Source organism: Pteronotus mesoamericanus, unplaced genomic scaffold (genome assembly GCF_021234165.1).
Source record: "Pteronotus mesoamericanus isolate MK-2021 breed Mesoamerican mustached bat unplaced genomic scaffold, CSHL_Meso_final contig_52, whole genome shotgun sequence".
NCBI classification, from domain to species: Eukaryota; Metazoa; Chordata; class Mammalia; order Chiroptera; family Mormoopidae; genus Pteronotus; species Pteronotus mesoamericanus.
Genome location: NW_026555189.1, coordinates 5,331,111 through 5,352,327, shown reverse-complemented (window position 1 = coordinate 5,352,327; position 21,217 = coordinate 5,331,111). Strand labels below are relative to the sequence as shown.

General features: G+C 46.3%; 1 protein-coding gene across 1 annotated transcript in view; it reads left to right on the top strand.

Annotated features, from left to right (window-relative positions):
• Window positions 1-20,922, top strand: part of VAT1L (vesicle amine transport 1 like) — a 137,560-nt gene extending 116,638 nt beyond the window's left edge. The window contains exons 8-9 of the mRNA XM_054579159.1: window positions 18,523-18,606; window positions 20,261-20,922. Of these exons, the coding sequence (XP_054435134.1) occupies window positions 18,523-18,606; window positions 20,261-20,359 (183 nt within the window). The 3' untranslated portion in view covers window positions 20,360-20,922. The remainder of the gene's footprint in view (window positions 1-18,522; window positions 18,607-20,260) is intronic.
• The last annotated feature ends 295 nt before the right edge of the window (window positions 20,923-21,217 follow it).

Genomic DNA, 21,217 nt, shown 5'->3' with positions numbered 1-21,217 from the left:
AGAAGGGGTGAGGCAGCTCAGGTGTGTCCTGGGACCCTTCCCCAGTCCTGGAATGAGGCTCCCGACCTCTGCCACCTGCACCTACCAGCACTGCTCAGACCGGGCTTCTTCCTTGTAGCTGCTCCCTGAGAGAGCTTTACCTTATGGTTCCTATGGGCTCCACTCACAGAGGGTAGTGGGATGGCCCTTGCACGGCTGGCTGGAATTTGCCGCCCCCTCTCCAAGCCAAGTCTGGGAAAGTACCCATCAACATCTCTCTGTAGGACTGAGTACTTCCCAGTTGTCTGAAATGTTGGAAGGCCTGCAGATTAATTTGAGCAGCACTCAGTGGTCTGCTGGAGCCAGGGTGTGCACCACTGTTAAGCATCAGTAATGTTACATTGTAGCTTAAAATCAGCTGTGGTGGGAGCAGGGGCACTGAGAAATCAGCAAGTGCTACAAATCAGGGCTCCCCCACCCCCAAACCAGGAATTCCACAAAGAAATGTTATGGCACTTTTACCATCACACCAGTGGCAACACTATGTGCCAGACAGGGCCACACAGAAACTGAATTCCGAAGTCCCACCCTTTCCCCTACATGGTGGGGGGCGGGGGTAACCTGGGTGTGGTCCTTCTCATGTTTCCGGGGTAAGTTAGTAAGATCAAAGGGTTCCTGTTTCTGGACCAAAAAGATACATAGAAAGGCTTGGAGTAAGACAGTAGTCTGCCCTCAATGTATTATCTTATGATTTATTTTTTGTTGTTTTTTCATAATAGTCATTACACCCTCTGAAATAGATGAGTTTCCAGGGCATTATAAATTTTAAACATTTAGCAGAGCCAGCCCTAAAATGCAAGAGTATGGGTTGGAAAGAACGATTGTCAGTGTATTTTACATACAGTAATCAATTGCAGTGAATTTCTCCACCGTGGTTTCTGCTACTCTTCCTTAAGAAGCAGCAACAAAAATGAGATCACCAGACTTCAGGATGTTACTCGGTGGTCTCAGGTTTTTCCACACAATCCTCCAAGGCAGGAGAAAGGGGACAGACGTCCCCACAAGTCTAAGACTGCAGCATAAAGAGATTTAAACAAGTTCAAATTGGCATGGAGAGCTTCAGCTAGTGGCATACTAGGGAATGTTTTAACAATCATATCCTGGAGTGTGGGAAGCTTGGATTTGTAGTATTTGCCAGTTTACATAGTGTAAAGATTCCCCCTGTGGCCAATTTCAATCTACCAATGGGCTGTCGAGTGACTTGCTAAATTCCTGAAAATTTAACCATCGATTCTCATGAGCTAGTACAAGCCAAGCCCAACATACCACTGACTTTGGCTTTAAAATTAATATGAATTTTGCATTCAATAATACATCCGTGCTCAATTTAAAAATAACGGTTTTCTTTCTGCCTTCAAATGTTTTAGCATCATCTCATATAGTGTTTCCCAAAGTCAGCTCTCATGTGTGTGATGTGGAATAGGGCATAAACATGAAATCACCTCACACTGAATCATCTAGTGGGAAAGGTGTTTCTCTCTCAATCCTCTCATTATGCCAAGAGTGAAGTCTCAGGAGCGCTAATGTGCATTAACATCTTGTTCCTCTCCCTTTTTAACATAGAGGGAGCAAGCCTCAGGTCTGAGTTTGCAGGCAGGCAATGGTGTCAAGCTAGAATGTAAATAAAAATTGTTTCTTTCTATTTTACTTACTTTGTTTAGTTTTTCATGGCCAAACAATATTGACTTTTCTCATTTATGGAGGTAGCACAGAGTTCTGTTTTAGACATGTTACTAAATATGCTACTTGTACTTAAGAGGTGACTGGATGGAGCAAAAGTCACTTGTAGTTGGGAATCTCAAAAGATGAGACCCAGCCTCTTGTACAGTGTGCTTTCTGCCCTCCTGGGGTAGAAAGGCCAAGCAGCAGCCTGGGCTGGGTTAGCAGTTGATACCCTACCTTTGGGACCTCCTGTTCCCATTTGTTTTTTATCAAACAGACTTAGATTCAAGCAGTGATATGCTGCTGTATGCTGATTTGTAGCAGTTGTCAGTTTCCATGGTGTCAATATCTCTACCGTCGCTGATTTCAAGCAACCAACATCACATCACTGAACCCGGAATTGGGAAGAAATGCGCACAATCAGCTTTCATGAAGCAGCAGGAGCCGTCTCGGCACACCACTGGATTCAACCACCACGTGCAGTGGGTTTTGGATTATGTGGAAGGCACCATGCAAGGCACCCTACATGCCATCTCATGCAAGCCCCCAGCGCTGTAGTTGCTGATGATGTTTATCACTATTTTGCACAGCAGAGGTTGCAGGACATGCCCAAGCTCACACAGCTGGTAGGTAGTGGAGACGGAGTTGGAAGGTGTGGACATGTACTCCACCCCCGGAGCAGGCCCCGCTGCACTGAGTGTGTCGCCCGCAGGCATCCTTCACACGCATCATGCCCCAGCACGAGCAGCTCCCTTTCTTCCGCCACTGGAGCCCTACACACTCTGTGGCACGTGAAGTTCTGCATCTTGCCCATCTTGCCTTCTCTCTCAATACACACCTTCTTTCCCAAGCCCTCATGTAAGCACTCAGGAAAAAGAAGAAACAAAAGTACTGGATCCAGCAGGTCTTTCATAAGGTCCTTGTTTAGGCCCCCGAAAGCCACAGTCATCTCTCTGCTGCTAAAGCTCACTCTCGCCCTGGCCATGGCACTGGATATCCTGCTCCAATAGGGTAAAGAGGAGAGCCCCTCGCCTGGCTCTGTGCTTGGGGCTTTACCCCATTATTTCATTGTATCTCACAACCATTCTCTAGGGTAGGCATTCTTATGCTACTTTAAGACTAGAAAACTGAGGCTCTGGGAGGCCGAGTGACATACTGAAGGTCACGCACCCTGAAAGAGGTAAGGCTGAAAGTGGAGCTCCAACGCCCATTATGCCTCCACTCAGCTAGCTCTGCCCCAGAGCCCAGCACCAGCACAGACACACTAAATGCAGGCGTAACCTTCCATGAGCAGACACCTGGCAGAAGGGCAGCAGAGAGGGTCAACTGTCCTTAGAAAGCTGGGCGTCCCTGGGCAATGGCTCCAGGACTCCCACTGACATAGCTGCCCCAGGAGTTACTGAGCTGGGTCACTCTGGAAGGTGCATGTTCTGCAGTATGAGAGGGACTGTACAGATCTCCGTCCTGAGACGGAGCAGTGCAGCCCCTGTGGGTTGTAGCTGAACCTCCCAGCGCCCTCGCAGAGAAAGGGACCATGTTATGGGAATGCCAGCAGTGTCAGCTCATCCCCCTGCAGCATCCCCACTGTTCAGCATGGAAACGTGTTGATCCGTTTGCCCCTCTCCCCACCACCACCCAGTACCCAGCAGTCGGCCCAAAGGCCAGGGAGGAGGTGATCGTCCCTTGCTGATGTCTGTCGAATGAATGGATTGGGTGGACCGACATTAGTTGCATTGTCATCCCTCGTTTGCTGAGGTTCTGTCTCAAAGACAAGCTCTCAGAAGGGAGGACAGCCTTCAGGCTCAGTGGACAGGGAGCCTTTGCAAACAGGTGTCCCCACTGTGGCAGGTGGCTGCGGCCCTGGCCCCTCATCTGAGCCTTCCCCAATGCAATCATTACTAGAAACGCCTCCGTGGCTCCGCTAGTTCTGGAGGCAAGGAGGGTGACGGCACCAGAATCCTACAGAGAAAGCAGCAAACAAGTTCTCCTTGGCTCCTCGTACAATGCCTGGGGTACACACGCCAGGGCTTCTTAAACACCCACACCTAGGGATCAGATAGACGACCCCCATCTACCCCCCCACCCCCGCCGCCACTCTATTTCACATGAAAAACTGAAGACAAATAAAGTGAAGTGACTGGCAAAAGGCCAAAACTGCCCTGAGGTTGTAGGTCCTCTGAGAATTAGACCAGTCGCCTCTCCTGCCCTCACACTGCCGCTCACGAACGACCATGGCTTGCTTGGAAGTCATTCAGGCAGCTGGCCCGGATTTGAAACCTGCACACCGACTTCAGTCATCTAAGGAGAGTAGAAAGAGCCAGGCTTTGCAAGGCCAGCCTGTATTGTAATCCAAACTTTGTCACTTGTTAGCTGCATGTCACTTTACCTATCATTGCTCATTCCGTCTTTGGGGTCATCCTTTATTCTCTATGACTGTAGGGTTATTATGAGGCCAAGAGAGGATGCCATGGTCTTAATAGGAAAATGAATAAACTGTTAGTGTGGGTTACAGCTGAGCCTTTAGTTAGGTCTTATTTGCATGTTACAACCAACTCTCACCTCATTTGATAAGTAAAAATTACAATTTATATGTGAGTCTGACCGCGAAGGACAGCAGCGCCCTCCACAGGTCAGAATGGTAATGGCGGTGGTGGTGGTGAAATCTCTGAAAGGGTTATTCTTTGGCGAACAGGAGTCTTGCATCCACAGTCCTCTCTCCCCTTTCCCCCATTAGTGACCCTCCCAACTTAGGAGAATAAAGGTAAGGGAGTCCCCGGGGTCACTTATCTGTGTAGACAGTGCTGTGCCGTGGTCTGAATTCAGAGGCCTGCACTTACTGGCTTGTGGCCTCGGGCAAGTCATTTAACCTCAAAGAGCAACAGGTTTCTAGGAGCACAGAGCAGGGGCTCTCACAAAGCAACCGACAGCTATTAGGATCACCATCCGCATCTGCCTCCCAGGACTGCAGAGCCCGGGCGAAGGAGAACCATTTAAAGACAGCATACCTTCAGAGTTCTGCCTCCCCTGGTGCTTGCTTACCTGGCGCCTTGCTGCAGGCCGGCTCCCCGCCAGCCTCTCATTTCTAATGCCATCTCTAAGGCAGTGGTTCTCCACGAACAGTGACTCTGTCCTCCAGGGGACAGTTAAAAATGTCCGAAGGCATTTTTGGTTCTCACGACTGAGGCAATACTACTAGCATCTGGTGGTGGTGTGCTAAATACTCCTCAATACACAGGGCAGCCTCCCACAGCAAAGAACTACATGGCCCCGAATGCCACTAGTGCCAAGGTGGGTCAATCTGGAAGACGTGTTTATTCTGCTGGAATGTGAGAGAAGTCCCTAATGCCCGCCCTGAGCAGGAATGGCATTGCCCCTGGGGCTGTAATAAATCTCTCACTCCCCAGGCGGAGTTAGGCACCCTGTTCTTGAGGTTGCAGCAGGGCTTCTTTCCCTCAGTCTCCCCTCAGGAGCTCCCCCGGCACTGTCTCTGGGTGCCTGCCATTCAAATCCACCTCCCAGCAAGGCAGCTTGGTGGAGCAGCACCTAGTTTCTGGAGGAGCAAAACTAATCACTCAGAGCATGAAGTCTTTTACCTCTTTAGTCATAAGCTATGGATGGACACCCTGACACCTAATGCACGACACTCCTTCCAGAGTGACTCAGGACATCTTTGTTTGGTTGGTTGATTATTGTGCTTGGAACGGATGGGTGCACCGCGAGCTCTCTCACTGCCTTGCTTAGAGATTCTCAGCATCTCTGTGTCACTTACTCATCCTTTCCACAAATCTTCTTAAGCAGCTGCTCTGTACTGAATTCAGCATTAACTGTCAGAAATGAAATATTTACCTGACATTCTTTGCCCTGCTCGGGTGACAGGGCTGTCATGCTGCAGAGGGGGACATGAAGCAGGCTCTAGAGGCACAGGGACACTAGCTGGGTCTGAATCCCAGCTATGCTGCCTTCTAGCCATATAACATTAGGAAATTTACTCAGCCTCTCTTAGCTTCAGTTTTCTCATCCTTAAGAAGTGCAATGATGTCCCAGACTTCTCAGGTCTATGAGAAGCACTAAATAATAAAATGGTTGTGACAGAACAGATTTTAAGTTCTCTGGTTTCCATCTTTAAATCCCAGGTCTTTCATTTTTTTTTTTTCTTTTCTAGCTATGTGACCTTGAGTCTATTAAGTTCTAGGACCCTTAATTTCCTCATCTATAAAGTAGAAAATAATGTACCTGCCATGCACAAACTCGTGAAGATTAGGGAAGACGATACCTAATCTATAAGCCAATTAGCTGGTTACTGCTGGCGGGCTGTAAAATAATCAACATAACCATTATCATCATTACTGTTACTATTAGACTGTCTGTAATCAGAGCTCAAATAGCTATTTTTGTCCACATTACTACTCTGGATCTGTTTCCATTTCTTAAATAGCTACGGGTAGCTGACAGGCATGTATCCCTGCCTCTTCTTTGTGCCAAGACTCTGCAGACTGATGAACAGTGGGAAAGGAAAGCAATCCAGGCAGAAGGGATGGGGTCAGGTTTCTCATAATTCCACCTGCACATATGCAGAGATAAACCGAACACTCTCCCGAGCGTTCTTCATCCATGAGATAATTTCTTTAAAACCAGCCTGGAATCCCAAGTAATGAAGAATGATGAGACTAATTATAGACTCCGTGTGGCACAAAGACCTGTCTGCTGTGTGTTTGTACAATTTATCCGGGTTGAGCCAAAGTCCACTCAGAGGGCTTACTTACACAACCGTCCGGAAGCTAACATACCAAGTCTGTCAACTCCATGAGAGAAAAGGCGCCGTATCGTTTGGTGCTGTAACTCCCACAATGCCCAGAATGGCTCTGACACATAGAAGAGCACTCCCCACCCTCCATGGGATAAGTGGTTAGTGGCATCTGCACTTGGTAAGACCTTCGACTCATTCACAGCAATCCTGACTGATTCCTGACTGCAGAATTTATTTTTTTAATCAGGAAATCTTCCAATATTAAAAATGACACATACTCAATAGACACACTTAAAAATATTTTCTCTTTAAAGAAAAAAAATCTATATTCTCATCACCCAACAACACCCCTTATGTATATTTTGTGGGTTTTTTTCTTCCCATATTTTCTCTTTGTCCATTTTGGGTGTTTGTTTTGCTTTTCTTTTGTTTGAGTGTTTGACATTTTTTATAAATTATAATCACACTGTGTAAAAAATTTTTATAGATTTTTTTTTCAGTTTTTCTGGGTTCCCCCCCCCCCCACTTACAGACTCTTATAAACATTTTAAACTATCATGGCCACATAGTATTTGAACAAATGGATATATAAGCTGTTCCCCTGCTCTTGGATATCTAGGGTTATGTTTCATTTTTATTGTTATACCTGTTCAATATGAAGCTTGTGTTCTTATTACTCCAGATATAAGATTATTTCCTTAGGATATATTCCCAAAAGTGGAATTACTAGGTCAGAGAATTTTAAAGATTTTGCAAGGCATTTTAAAGACCTTGAAAAGACCCTGCAAATATTTCCTATACTACTTGTTCTGGACATGACCTCAGTGTCTTATTAGGGTAAGTGAATTGCCACCCACCTCCCCAGCTTCTACCAAACCCTTTGTCTGTTATGGGGACCTCCCCAGATCTGCCCTTCCTCAGGACTCCAGAGGGTCTGACTACTCTCCAAAACCGCCCTCGGGCATCACCCAGTTTGACCACCCAGTGAGCCCCGAGTAGGACTGAACACTTGCTGGAGACAACACCTCCCTTATCTACTTACTTTTAACCCCTCTAGTAAGAGCCTGTTTTTTGTTTTGTTGCCATGGCAACACCTCAAGACAATAGCTACCAGCCTTAGTGCTTAGAGGCAAGAAACTCAGCTAACAGACAAGTGAGAAAGATGCAGGAAGGAAAAGGTTAGCTCCATGTTTCCCCTGTGTGTCTCTGCAAATGGGCCGAGGTAATTAAAAATTAAACTTTGGAGTCATACAGACACTGGCATAAGGAAGGTTCCAGGTCATCTGTTTCCAATGCTAGTTAAAATGGATGAAGATAAATGAAATTACATCCGCCTCACCTCTGCTTGATGGGGAATCTTTCAAAACATGGGTCACTTCCTCCATGCCCATGGGTTGTATATGAATGACCCATGGGCATGGTCCACAGTGTGGGACTTGACTGTGGGAGGGGAGGGTGGGACAGGCAGAGGAGGGCAACGGGGGGAAATTGGGACAACTGTAATAGAATAACAATTAAAACATCTTAAAAAAAACAAACCAAACACAGGTCATTTTAGATAATCCTTCCACCCTTTGGGGAATTACATGGCTTCCACACAGACTAAAATGATCTTAAAGGTGAGCGGGATTTTACAATGTATCTCTGCATTCCACCTTCAAACCGTATCAGTTCCGCTTCACCTGCGTCCCTAATTCCCAGTTCTCACTGGTCTCCCAGTCCCTCCTCCACCAGTGCCCAACCTGGCAACATCACTACCTGGGTCATCTTCCAGAGACACATCTCCGATGATGCCCAAGTGAGGGCCTCTCCCAGCTCCCTATCCCAACAGAAGAGAGCCCAGCTCACAGAGCTGGGCATACGGTGCCCGCCGGGCACACAGTGCCCCCTTACTAACTGTTCCCCGGATGAGCTGCCCATTCCCTTTCAGACTCTGTTCATGCCGTGAGCACGTGCATTTTTTTTCTCCTCCTGGAAAATGCCTCTCCACTCTTAAAAAGCCAACATTAAGGCCATTTTTCTCTAAATTGAGTCATTTCCTCACCTGGGCTCACCCGCCTCTTCTTTTATACCTAGAATATAGCTCTTCCCATGCTCTACGGAAATTGACTGTTTAGTGGCCTCCCCTCCTTGGCAGCCCGTGGGCTCGTCTAGGGCAGGGGCTGTGTGCGTCCGTCTCCCTGAACGCCGAACGGCACAGGGTAGGAGCTCAACACTGGAGGTTATTACCCTCACAAAGCTGGGTTAATCGGTTAAAAGGATACATTTTTATATCTGGGGAGAAGAAAATAACACCTTGAACTTCTCTGCCACCAAGCTTCTAAGGAACCCAAATGGCTCTTTTATACCATCATAGAACATATGCTGGGGTCCTAACAGCGGGATTACAGTTGAGCATTTGGGTGCTGAAATTGTCGTTATGGTTGTTGTTTGGAGAACAAAGCTCAAAGTTTATATTTATAAATTTTTCGGAAAATTCCAAACATACTCAAAAGTAGCAATAATAGAACACTGACCACTGCCCCCCACAGCCACGTACCCATCAGCCCAGCCTCCCCAGTGATTAACATTTGGCCAAATTTATTTCCTTTGTTGCCTCCCTTCCCCCATTATTTTTCTGGAGTATTTCAAGGCACATCACAGACATACTATCGTTTCATCTGTCAATATTTCATAAACAGTCAAGGTTCAAATTCCAGCCTGTCTACCTACTATGTCTGTGACCTCAGGCAGGGAAATTAAGCCTCCCGGACCCTCATTTTCTATCTGTGTACAATGAGAATGATTATGATACATGCACCATGGGGCTCTACAGAGGAGCAACGGGGTCCTCTGAAAAACGCCTGCCCAGCTCGTGAGCTAAGCAGAGTGTTATGTCATCAAAAGCACTATTATTATCATTACCATTGCTAAATTTACAGCACCGTCTCAGGCATCTGTGACGTGACAGACATGACAATATCAGTCATCACGGCTCTGGAGGCAGCAGTAGGGTGGGTTGGAGTGTGGGAAAACTCAAGCCTTAGAGAATAAATAGGAAGCTGGAAGGCCCCTCCTGGAGGGAGACGATGGGGTCTTGAGCTGGGCCGTGACAGAAGGTGGGGTCAACACACAGGAGGAGATGAGAAAACACGCATATGAAACACACACACACACACACGCGTGAGCGCGTTGCGGGCACCACCGGAAGCTGGGAGAGAAGTGTGGGAGAGGTTCTCCCTCAGAGCTTTCAGGAGGAATCCGTCCTGCTGACGCCTTGACTCCTCACTTCGAACCTGCAGAGCCGTGCAAGAGATTTCCCTTGTTTTCAGCCACCCAGCTTGAGGTTCCTTGTTTCACCAGCCCTGGGAAACAAACACGCTATGCAAACATTCCCATGTGTCTGTAATTTTTTAAATGAAAAGAACCATTACTTTAGCAGTGCACCGGATGTAATTTTTTAAGGTATTATTTCCAGCTTCTTGTCCACATGTGAACAGCTATTGACTTGGTTATAGTTAGAGTCAAATAGTTTTACTTCTGGAGTTTTTGTTTCACTCGACAGAGCACTAATCTGCATTTTTTTTTTTTTTAATTCAAGGGAATCTGTCTCTACTGGCCCATTGGGTCACATTAGCTCCTACTGTTTCCTTCCTCAAAATGAAACAGGTTTTCCCACTGCATTTCCAGCAGGCAGCTCTGCTGATTTTTCTGCTCACATTGCAGAGTGATCTGGCTCATTACACCATGGTCTGTGGGTTGCCCGACTAACCTGCTGATTCTAACTTATGCACGTACGTCTCTTGAACCAAATCAGATAAAATTCAGCTGCTGAGTCCCTGAGAGGCCACACAGAGGCACTGAGTGGGTTTAACTAATGGCCAAGCAATATCCTGTAGGTTTCCTAATGCACAGAGCAGAAATCAAGTTGTTTGATTCCTTCTCAGTTGCCCTAGAACAGGGGGGTTGTGGCCGTGGCTCTCTGCCACTTTCCAACATGCAATATTGAAGCCAAGTGTTAAAGTGGGTCATATCCAAATACCAGCCCAGCCTCTCAGGGTGCCTTAGTCAGCCAGGCAGGGAGCTTGTCCTTCCGGTCCCCACCATGAGTCAACCAAGCCCTATGCCTGACTCATGGTACACAGTCAATATTCATTAAACAGAGCACAGTTAAGTTCAAGGGTTTAATACTCCAGAGCCCCTGAATCATAGTCACAATAAGCAGGGGTGGGGTACGGCCAACACATCACCTTTAAAGCCACACTCGGTGATTTTCATGCAGGCAGCCTTCAGCCCACACTTTAAGAAAACCTAATCTGACCAATCAGAGTTTTGAAGTCAGAGACCATATTGTGTTTGTCTGTCATTGAGTACCTGCTGTGTACCATGTACTCTTCTGGTCCTGGGGGTAGGGCAGAACCCAGCCTTCTGTGGGCAGGTCCCTGTCCAAGGTGCCATGTGTGTGCTGAGCAAGGCAGAGGCCTGCCCTGGAAGAGCCCACAGATGCAGATGGGGAATTGGCTCCCATCACAACGCAAGCCTCAGCTGGAGGCAATCTTGCCTTCCAGGGGACCATTGCCAGTGTCTGCAAATATTTTTCTTTGTTACACTGGGAAGTGCCATTGACATCTAGTGAGCAGAGGCCAGAGATGCTGCTAAACATCCTGTAATGCACAGGATAGCCCCCCACAACCAAGAATTATCTGACCCAAAGTGGCAATAGTTCCTAGGTTGAGAAATTCTTCAAGAGAGAATGGAGTAAGTGTCAGAGCCAAGGAGGAAACAAGGTGCATATGAAAGTACAGAGGAAATAATGCATTGCTGGTTCTACAGTGCAGTCCCTGGAGCCCTGCAGCCTTCCTCCCTCTCCCTCAGCCTCACCGCCCTGGGTGCATCCTACTCTTGCACACCTGGCAACTGTGCGGCAAGCCCAGGAGCTACACAAGGCTTGGCTGGAAGCCTGGCTGCTCCATGCTTTGCTGTTTGACCTTGGGCTAACCCTCAGTTTCATCTCAGCTCAACTCCACCAGCAGCAAGGACTCAAGAAGAAAAGGGAGAATATTTTTATGTACTTCTGATTGACAGCCTGACAAACTCCCACTTATCTCACAGGGTGGATGCAATGCAATGAGATCATGCATACAAGGTGGTTTGCTCAGTGACAGCACCTGCTAAGCGTTCGTCATATGTCAGCTGCTGTGATGATCCTAAACTATGTCCCCCACCACCCCCGTTTCATCCTTTAAATTCATCTGATTTTTAGATTCAGCTTGTTGCAACTCTCACCTTCTCCTAACACAACCTATGGGCAACTGGTGACTCTCATAGCACTACAGTCCCAGGTCCAGAGCCTATAGCCTTCCTGCATCCTTCCCTCTATGTGGGAACATCTATGAAGAACCCTCCTTCAGTCAAAGTGATGGAGGACCAGCTCTTTATAGGAGCACACTGTTGGCAAATGCCTCTTACACAATCACTATTTCCTTTTCACTCCTTCCTTTAGACCATTCCACCAGTCCCGGACAATTTTTCTCAGGCATGGCTGCCTCTGTTGGCCACCTCTAATTCTGCACCCTTGTCACCTCTCTTGTCCCATCCTACTCTAAACCCTGCATTATTGTTTAGCAAGAGAAAACAATCAGATTTAATACATAGTTATGGAAACTTCACATGCATAAGAGGTTCCTTCCTGCATTATTGCAAAGACCCCATATGCAACTGGTCCAAAAAGAACTTGTGTGTCTGAATCTTTTCTTTGCCTTTTCAGTGTGTCAGTCACAATCCGTGACGTTTTACTTTTCCAGTCACTCTTGCATCCAGGTCAAAATCTCGGGGGCTCTCTCACTTTAAACTCCTGCAGCTACTTGACAGAACACAGACATTCCAGACTCCAAGTCTACATGCAATGAATGTGTTATTGTTCAACACCCACTTTGGATTTTACACAATCCCAAAGATGGCCATTGTTAGTATCAGTAATCTTTCAGAGATGATTTTGGTAGATGTGTGTCTTAATTGTAGTATTAGTCATTTCTTATTTTCAAATCTTTTAATTTATCATCTGCTATGCACAGTGATCCGTGAAATAATCCATCTTTATTTTATTCCTATTTTGGGTGGCTAGGCTTATTACTATTCATAGCACAAGCCCAATGTTTTGATTGTTAAGTGATACCATTTTTACCCTAATGACTTCGTGCCTTACACACCATTCAAAAGGAAATTGAATATTAATGAAACATTAAATGAGACCCCAAACAAAGATTGGACATTGTTAACCCTCGTTACCCAAGTGTGAAGGAGCTGACGACTCAGTTAGAAGGGGACCGGAAGATCCCTTCTAGAGCTGCATGATCCGGCGTGGGCAACTGCATCCTTGGAAACTCTTTGGAATATTGTACTAAAGGCCCCAGTCAATGTTCCCAGCATCTTGCCCCACATTCACTTCTGCTCTCATGCCCACTGGCCTCTCTGCAGTGTCTCCTTTCACACTCTTCTCCCCGTGCCTGCAATGTTCCTCTCACACCCCAGTCATCCTTTCAAATCCCAGCTTAATTATCACTCCTTTAGAGACGCCCTCTGTAATCTTCCCAACCAGGTCAAATCCCCTACTCACATTCTCATGACACCATCTTAGAATTACCAACTGGAGATCTTACACTGATTTGAGTCATTCTTTGATCGATTAAGTCTATGTCTCCTGTAAGATCACAGACCTCATGAGGGCAGAAGACACTGTGGGTGTTTGCTCACCATCATTTTACCAGGCATCCAGAAACCCTGCCCCTGCCAGTTTCATGGCAGGCAGAGAGAAGAATGATCACAACTACTGCTCCTCTGCAAACTCGTCTGAGCCCACCGCATTCTCCCGTGGCTCATGCTCGAATGCCATCTGGAATGCCAACGGGCTTTGCTGAGCGTGACCCAGTGGTACAGGATCAACTCGGATACTTGCGATCCATGCGAGGGCTAAATAGGCAATCAGGAACACATTTTTTTAAGCTGTGAAATTCTTATTGTTGTGGTTAGCCTATTTAATAAATGAAACTGTGATTCTCTTAGGACAGAGAAAAGCGTGTCTCTTTCACCCATTCCTCTATACACAGCTCCTGGGATAGGGTTTTGGCACTGTTGAGTGAGTAAATACATGAATGGATAGAATAGCAATTATCACTTAACATATTAAAAAGTTGAGGGACAAACGGATGAAGTGACTTACTGGAATGGCATTACCGAGTCAAAGCAGAGCCTCGGACTCAGGGATCTCCTGCCACCATCTGCCTGGGATAGTATTAAGGTGGCCTCCCAAGGACGAGAAGTGTCAGAAAAGGCTCAGGTGGTCTCTGGACTCAGGATCTGGCATCTTAAGGTGTTTGAATGAAATGACTCAAATTCCCTCCCACCATCTGGATGGGAAACCAGCTCCAGCAGAGGCGGCCTGAGAATGCCCAGAATCCCTAGTTCTGGGAAATCCAGCTACTAAAAGCAGATCTAGCCAGCCATGCAGATGGCAGTGGAGTCGCAGCCTGGGTGTGGGCACCGAGCCCTGATTATGAACAGACTCCGCCGGGCCCCCAGGCAGCACTGGGCAGGCCACCAAGAGACAGCTGCCTGGGCCAGGGCTGTGGGATGTGGGAGAGACAGGAGAGAAATCTCAGGGAACAGTCCAGCCACATGGTATCTCACTCTCTCCACATGTCCATTGGCTCTCATTTATTCATTCATTCTACAATCTATCATATGCCAGATACTTCCTCGCACTGGGGTCCCGGAGGTCAGTGTCATTGCCCTGCCCACGTAGAGCTGCACCCCCCCCCCCCCAATACGGTCCTCATGAACCATGTGCAGCCACAGAGCCATGTGGCTAGCTGGGACTGAAACATGGTGAAATATAGAATACACCCTGCATTCCAAACACCTAGTGCAAAAAGGAAAGGAATATAAAAGAGCTCATTAATACTTTATGTCATATTGAGTATACACTGAAATAGTAATACTTCAGGTAGGTTTGGTTAAGAAATACATCATTAAAGTTCATTTCACCAGTTTTGTTTTACATTTCTTACTGTGACAAATTAGAGAAATTTTAGTCACAGCTGCGGCACAGCGCTGGTCTAGACCTGCACTGGAGGAGAATGGCTGATGAGTATGCTTCGAGCTGGAGGGTGAGGTGACATTCCCAGCTGGCCTAAGGTGCTGAGGGAGCCCACAGGAGACAGCCCAGACTGTGGTGGGCGGGGGCCAGGGGGGCAGAGCAGCGTCCTAAAAGAGTTCACATGGAACTCAAGAGCCTCAAGTCCCACCTGAGCTAGTAGTTCCAGGAGCAGAGTGCTCGGGGAAAGCCCAGTCTGCACAGAGGCACGAAGCTGAGAGGCCCGGTCAACTTCAGGGGTGTCTCCAGGGGCAGGAATGAGAGGGGAAGAGGGAAAGGGGAGGCAAGGATGCCAGGAAGGCCAAAAGACATCAGCTTCGGAAATGAGTCCAGTGCTGCCCAGCAGAATTTTAGTGTGAGCCACATGCAAAGTTTTTCATTTCATAGGAGCCACATTCAGAAAGGTAAAAAGAAGGGGAAATGAACTTTAGTAACACGTTTTACTTAACCCATTTAAAATATCATTTCAACATGTAATCGATGTCAAACTTTTCTTAATGAGATCATTTGTGTTCTTTTTTTATTAAGTCCTTGATGCCAGCACATCACACTGTGTGCTCGCCACACTGCGAGTGCCCGGGGTGACCTGTGCCGATGCAGGTCTGCTAAACTTTTCTCAGGGGTGCACTGGAAAAAGGTTTTAGCAGAGGCGTGCCTCAGAAAACTCTCTCGGGTGGGCCCGAGAGACACAAATGGCTTTCTGGGTGCTGTCACCTACGGAGGCACCTTAGTTGGTAAACTGGCAACTTGGGAGCAAAATTTCCTTTTGCAGACTTTAGCCGGCAACGGTGTTATTTGAGGGCTCTTTTGGGATGCAGCCTGCAGATCCCTTTCCTGGGTTTTGTCCAGGGCTCTGAAAAGGGGAGCTGCTCCCTCAGTTCCTGTCTGGTTCCAGCCACCTTCCGGGCGCCGACCTGGAACGGACTCCTTACATTTTTCCTCCTCTGGGTTTCTTGTCTATGAAACTGTAGTGCCAATGCTCTCCTCAAAGGCTTGGTGTACAGATAAGAAAATGAAGCAACATATGTAAAATGTTTCACACTGTGCCGGATAAAGAATTGATGAAAAAAATGGTAGTTTCTTTCTAAGTTATCAACAGAAAGGACTCCCCCATATCTCCAAGAGCAGCATTACCTCCAGGAGGATGTAAACTCAGACAGCATGACTGGGGATCAGGCTGCCTTTGTTGCCTGTTGAAAAGCCTCCTAACCCTTTCTCCATCCCCCACGTAAGGGACTCCAGGACTCAGTTCATTTCAGAAAGAAATGTCTAAAAATATGCAAGTTAGAGCCAGCTCTGCAGGGGGGCTTTTTTCTAGCCTCACAATAAGCATTAACTGGTAAGAAAATACCTTTTTCATTTTCCTGGGCTCTATTTTATTGGAGAAGCAGCTTAAAAATTGTTCCTAATCTTCAAGGAGTTTCCAGGTGTTTAATGACTTGCTGGGGTAATAAACAACTGAACCTGGGAAACCATTGTGAGATGTTACCCACCTCTTTCCTTTGCCTTTGAGAATCAAATCAAGCTATATAGTCTGGGTGGAATTGGGAAAAAAACATCAGTTTTGAAATCTGATGAACCTGAGTCTGAACCACAATTCTGTTGCTGATAGCCATAGACTCTCTGGACAAATTGCTTATTCCTTTGAGCACCGAGCTACTTATCTGGAACATGGGCATGATATATCTTACAAGATAAGCATTATGTAGGCAAGATGAGAATGCATTAGCCATCTATTGTTGCATAACAAGTCACCCCCAAAACGTATTGGCTTAAAACAACATTTGTGATCCCACAGTGACCGTGGGTGAGGAACCTGGGCATGGCTTAGCTGGTCCTGTGGCTGAGGACCTCTCCAAAAGCTGCACTCCAGGTGTCAGCCAGGGTGCTGGTTTCATTTCAAGGTCCAACTGGGCACAGACCTGCTTCCAAGCTCTCTCGCCCTGTGGGCCAGTGGAGATGGGGCAGCTTGCACAGGGCAGCTGTGCCGTCAGTGCAAGAAGGCAAGAGGCGGCAGAGAGAGAGAGAGAGAGAGAGACTGCAGGACAGAAGTCTTTTATAACCTAATTTAAGAAGTGACATCCTATCCCTTATGCTGTATTCCATTGGTTAGAAGCAAGTCACTAGGACTAGCCCACATTCACAGGGAGGGAGTTACACACGGGTGTGAGTGTCAGGAAATGAGGAGAGTTAGAAGCTGTCTGCTATGATATTTAAAGATTTTCAGTAACCAGTAGCTCTTATAATGACCAAATATGAGAGTACTTTGCAAAGTAATGTTCACTATGGAAACAGAAGAAAGCTACTGGATTATGTATTAGGGTCAAGGAATTTAACAATCATGGCACTATCAGTCTATAAAAGATCTTGATTCTAACCAATGCAAAGTTATCCAGAGATTACATTTAGAGATGCATTTAACTTATATTAAATACAGATTTGGTAACTTGTTACCAAATAACAACATTTGGACACTAGAATTAAAAGACACATATCTCCCCTACATAATGTTTTATCATTTATTTACTTATGTTAGGATGTCCATGTTTTTGTTGGGATGCAAATAAAAATATGCCTCTTGTTTTTCTCATTTAGTAATATTATAAAGGATTGGGTCCTTCTATATATTCTTTATAATTGGTACTTTAACAGCTATGTAACATTTCCATTCAGTAGATAACTGTAAGAGTCATGGTTTACTTAGCCATTCTCCTTTTCTGTGACATATCAGTTGCTTTAATGCTTTGCCATTAAAAGCAATGCTGTGACTGAGTAGCTTTTGTGTGGTAAGTTTTCCCCCCATAATTTGAATTATGTCTTTAGGATAAAATCCCAGGAAAAGCAATTACAATACACACATTTTAATGGCTCTGTCAAGTTTTTATCCAAATGAGAAAATGGCTTTGGTTTTTATATAAGCAAACACTGCTCTATCATCTCCAGATTGAGTTCCTCAAAGGCAGATGCCCTAGCTTAGTTTTTACATTTTTTTTAAAAAAACATGGCATCTTGCCTCAAAACAACATTTAATGAGTATTGTGGGGTGAATGAACAAAATATTTTAAAATCTGAGACTTTAGGAAAAATATTTAGGCTAAATCTATTGCAACTTTTTTTTTTTAATCAGGAGATGCTGCATTTCCATTTAGAAATCATTAAGAGATGTGAGGGAGGTATCCATGCCAAGCACTGGGCTCTCTTTTGCCCTTTTCTTATCTCATTTAATCCTCACGGCACCCCCTACAGTTCATTTTCCACGCAGCAACAGAATGAAATGCTCAAAACAATCAGGTTATGTTAAATCCTTGCTTTTATAAAGGGTCCCAGGAGACATCTGTTGGCCCCCATTGTTTGTAAAACCAAACCAAACCCAGTAGGTCCTTTTCTCTAGGGAGAACACTACTTCTCTGGAGATGTCTACTTGGTTTGACACAAAATTTTCACCCAATACCAAGAATCATGGGAATTTTCTTGAATGTAGTTAACCCCAGGGAATGAGTCATTTTAGCCACTTGTAAGTCAGTGCTAAAACATTTAGGTAAGCAGGGCACAAATGACTCTCAAAAAATAATTTTATTGGTCAGCATTTACTTTGGCTGATGTGACCTGCCACTCTGCAGCAGGTAAATCTTGGAACTCCCAGTACCCTCCTCCCCCACCCACCACCCCTTTTTTAAAATAAACTTTAACTTACTTATTCCAGGAGCTATCATCCTCATTTTTTTTTTATACCGAAGAGACCAAGCTGCTTTACAGATCAGAGTGTGTGAGTGACACAACCACAACTTGTTGCACCTGTCGTCCAAAAACCTTCTTGGGTTTCGTTGCTAATCTTGAACCACAGCGCCCTCTGGTGGGCATCTGGTGGCTTGGTTTTCTCAGGCCCTCTACACTGGCAGGACCCCACCTAATCTGTGCTTCTGTTTTTCTCTGTGTCTTTCAGGTGAAGGAGGCCATGCAGCGGATCCATGACCGAGGGAACATTGGCAAGTTAATTCTGGATGTAGAGAAGACTCCAACTCCACTGGTGAGTCAAATGCAGGGGGATCCGTTCAGTTCAACATGAGAGAATCTGGTCAGGCACAGGCACATGTGGGGCAGAGGGAAGTACAGGCAGCTCATGGGCTGGCAAAGACCAATGATGATAATCAAATAATTGCACAAATGAGGGATGTCACAAACTGAGATAAACACTGGGAAGGAAAGGAAAATTCTTCCACGAGAGCATTTCAAGAGCGACGTGAGGGCCGTCAGGAATAGAAACAATCGACCTATGTCCATGACAAGCGCTCTCTATTGGCTGTCACAAACAGGAGGAATTCCTGGGAAAAATAAAAATCACATTCACATTCTTAACAGATGCGTGCCCACTGCCTCTGAGATGCCTCCTGATGATTCCACTGATTTTGTTTTTTATCAGAATAAAGCCCCTTAATCCAAGGTTCTCGCCAGGAGTGAAGCCTGTCAAACTCAAAACCCAGGCGCTCTTACAGAGGCCACCTGAGGGGGCTACGTGCTATGGGGCCAGCCAAGCAGCTGCTGTCAGACCGCATGATTAGAAGCCCAGCTCTGAGCTCCTGTGTGTGACCTGGGCAATCACTCTGCCTCTCCTGCTTCAGGCCGCGTCTAAAAATTTGGAGACTGATAAATTCTCAGAATGATATGCATAGAACATTGTCTCATACTCTCTAAATTCTAGGAAAGGTTTGACAAAGAAAATACTTAGGGAGGTTCTTTTCTGTTTTCTTCCATGTTCAATCCTGGAGTTGCATCAGCCAGAACAAAGAAGATCTGGCATGTTTTGGTCCAAAGTGTGCATTTTCAAAAGTGTTTATTGGGCTTTTATAACCACAAGGTAGTTTAGGTATGACGGCCACCTCACTCAATGAAGGACAGTTAAATGTGAGGGAATTTTACCATGTGTGAGTGACTGACAGCAATAGGGATATGGTTTATTAATGTTGTGCCTACAAATGTTCTACGGCAGATAAGGGGACCAGGTTAAGGAGGAGAAGGTGACCGGTATCCTGCATTTTCTGTGCACCTATGTTGTGCTCTTTAAACAAATGACCGAGTCTGTTTCAGGCAAGGCAGGTCTAGAGACATACTGGACTGCTTGTTGCTTTCAGGCCAAAGAGCTGGCACTGGCGTCCCCTGTCTCCATTACACACGAGGTCCTGCCAGGCACTGGGCAGGTAGAAAGGCCTGTTGGACTCCAGAGCGGGTGGGTGGTTCTTATCAGAGCAGGAGCTGAGAAGCACACCTTTCAAAGTGAGAACTGAAAACCTGCCTTGGCATCTGTCATTGTCCCTATTCCTGAATTGCGGGAGTGCTTTTCCCCTGCGACTTAAGGAAACAGAGATGATGGAGAATGGGCTGACTCCGATCTGTATTTGGAACATCTCTGGGGAGGGTGGAGGCCACAGCCCATCTGGATGGGAGACTAGGCTTGAAGGAATCATCTCCCAAATTCTGAATACTTGCCCTGAACTCCTTAGCTCAGAGGTTGCTTCCTGCAGTGCCCAACAGAGGACAGCTAATACCACACTGCCTTCCTGGGGAAGCAAGCAACCTTAGCTCCTGGCCCTTAAAGAAGTCCTGTCAAGTGGCCTCAGCAGATGCTTGAAGAAGGTGGGGGTCAGGCTGCACAGCCCTCTCACAGTTCCGCTGTTGAATTGCAGATGGCCAACGACAGCACAGAGACCAGTGAGGCGGGAGAGGAGGAGGAGGACCACGAGGGTGACAGCGAGAACAAGGAGCGGATGCCCTTTATCCAGTAAGCCAGAACCCAGCCAGGAGAATGGAGGACAGTCTGGAAGAAGAGGAGCCGGCTGAGAAAGCTCTCCTGTACCCCAGTGAACAAATCCTGTAGTCCAGTGCGTGTCGTGTTTGTCTGCAGTCGGCTAAGCTAAAAAGCTTTTGATCACTGTTGTTTTTTGAAATTAAGTGCCAATCCCATTCCATGCAGTATTATGTCCCTCCTCTCTGTGTATTACCCTCTCCCCTCTCCCCTCTTCCAAAACCATCCATCTTTGGGTCCTTCTTGACAGTTCTAGAACAGCCTTGCTAGTTAATACAAGCCCACAGGCCCAATGCCTAAGAGACCAGGCATGGGCAAAGACAAGTTTGGATTGAAAGGTATCATCACAGAGCATTATCCAGATCCTAGAATTCTTCAGGCCAATGACACTTTTTGATGCCAGCCACCTATGCTTCTAGTAAGAGCACGCGCCGATTTGGCTGGTGGAGAGAGGATAGGCCAGATCATTTCATGAGCCTATCAGCTGAAGATCTCTCCGAATAGTACTTTCCCTCTCCCCGTTCAAGAGGCAACTTCCTTACATTCATTCAATTGTTTCATGGTCAGAAGGTTGGGTGCCTGATCCCTTCACTGGTTCTTATCCATAAACACAGGGAACCAGATGTGAATTTTTCAGGGTAGAAAATGGGTCAACAGCATGAGTTTGAGGACCAGCCACAGAGTTTTCTCTTCTGAAACCACATCTCATGAGCAAAATACTCCCCTCCCCCACTGTATATATACTGTATTTTAATTTTAAGAAAATTTGCCACGTGTGGGACTATTTCAGAAATCATGACTGAGGCCCGCCTGAGTTTGCACACTCGCCATCGGCATC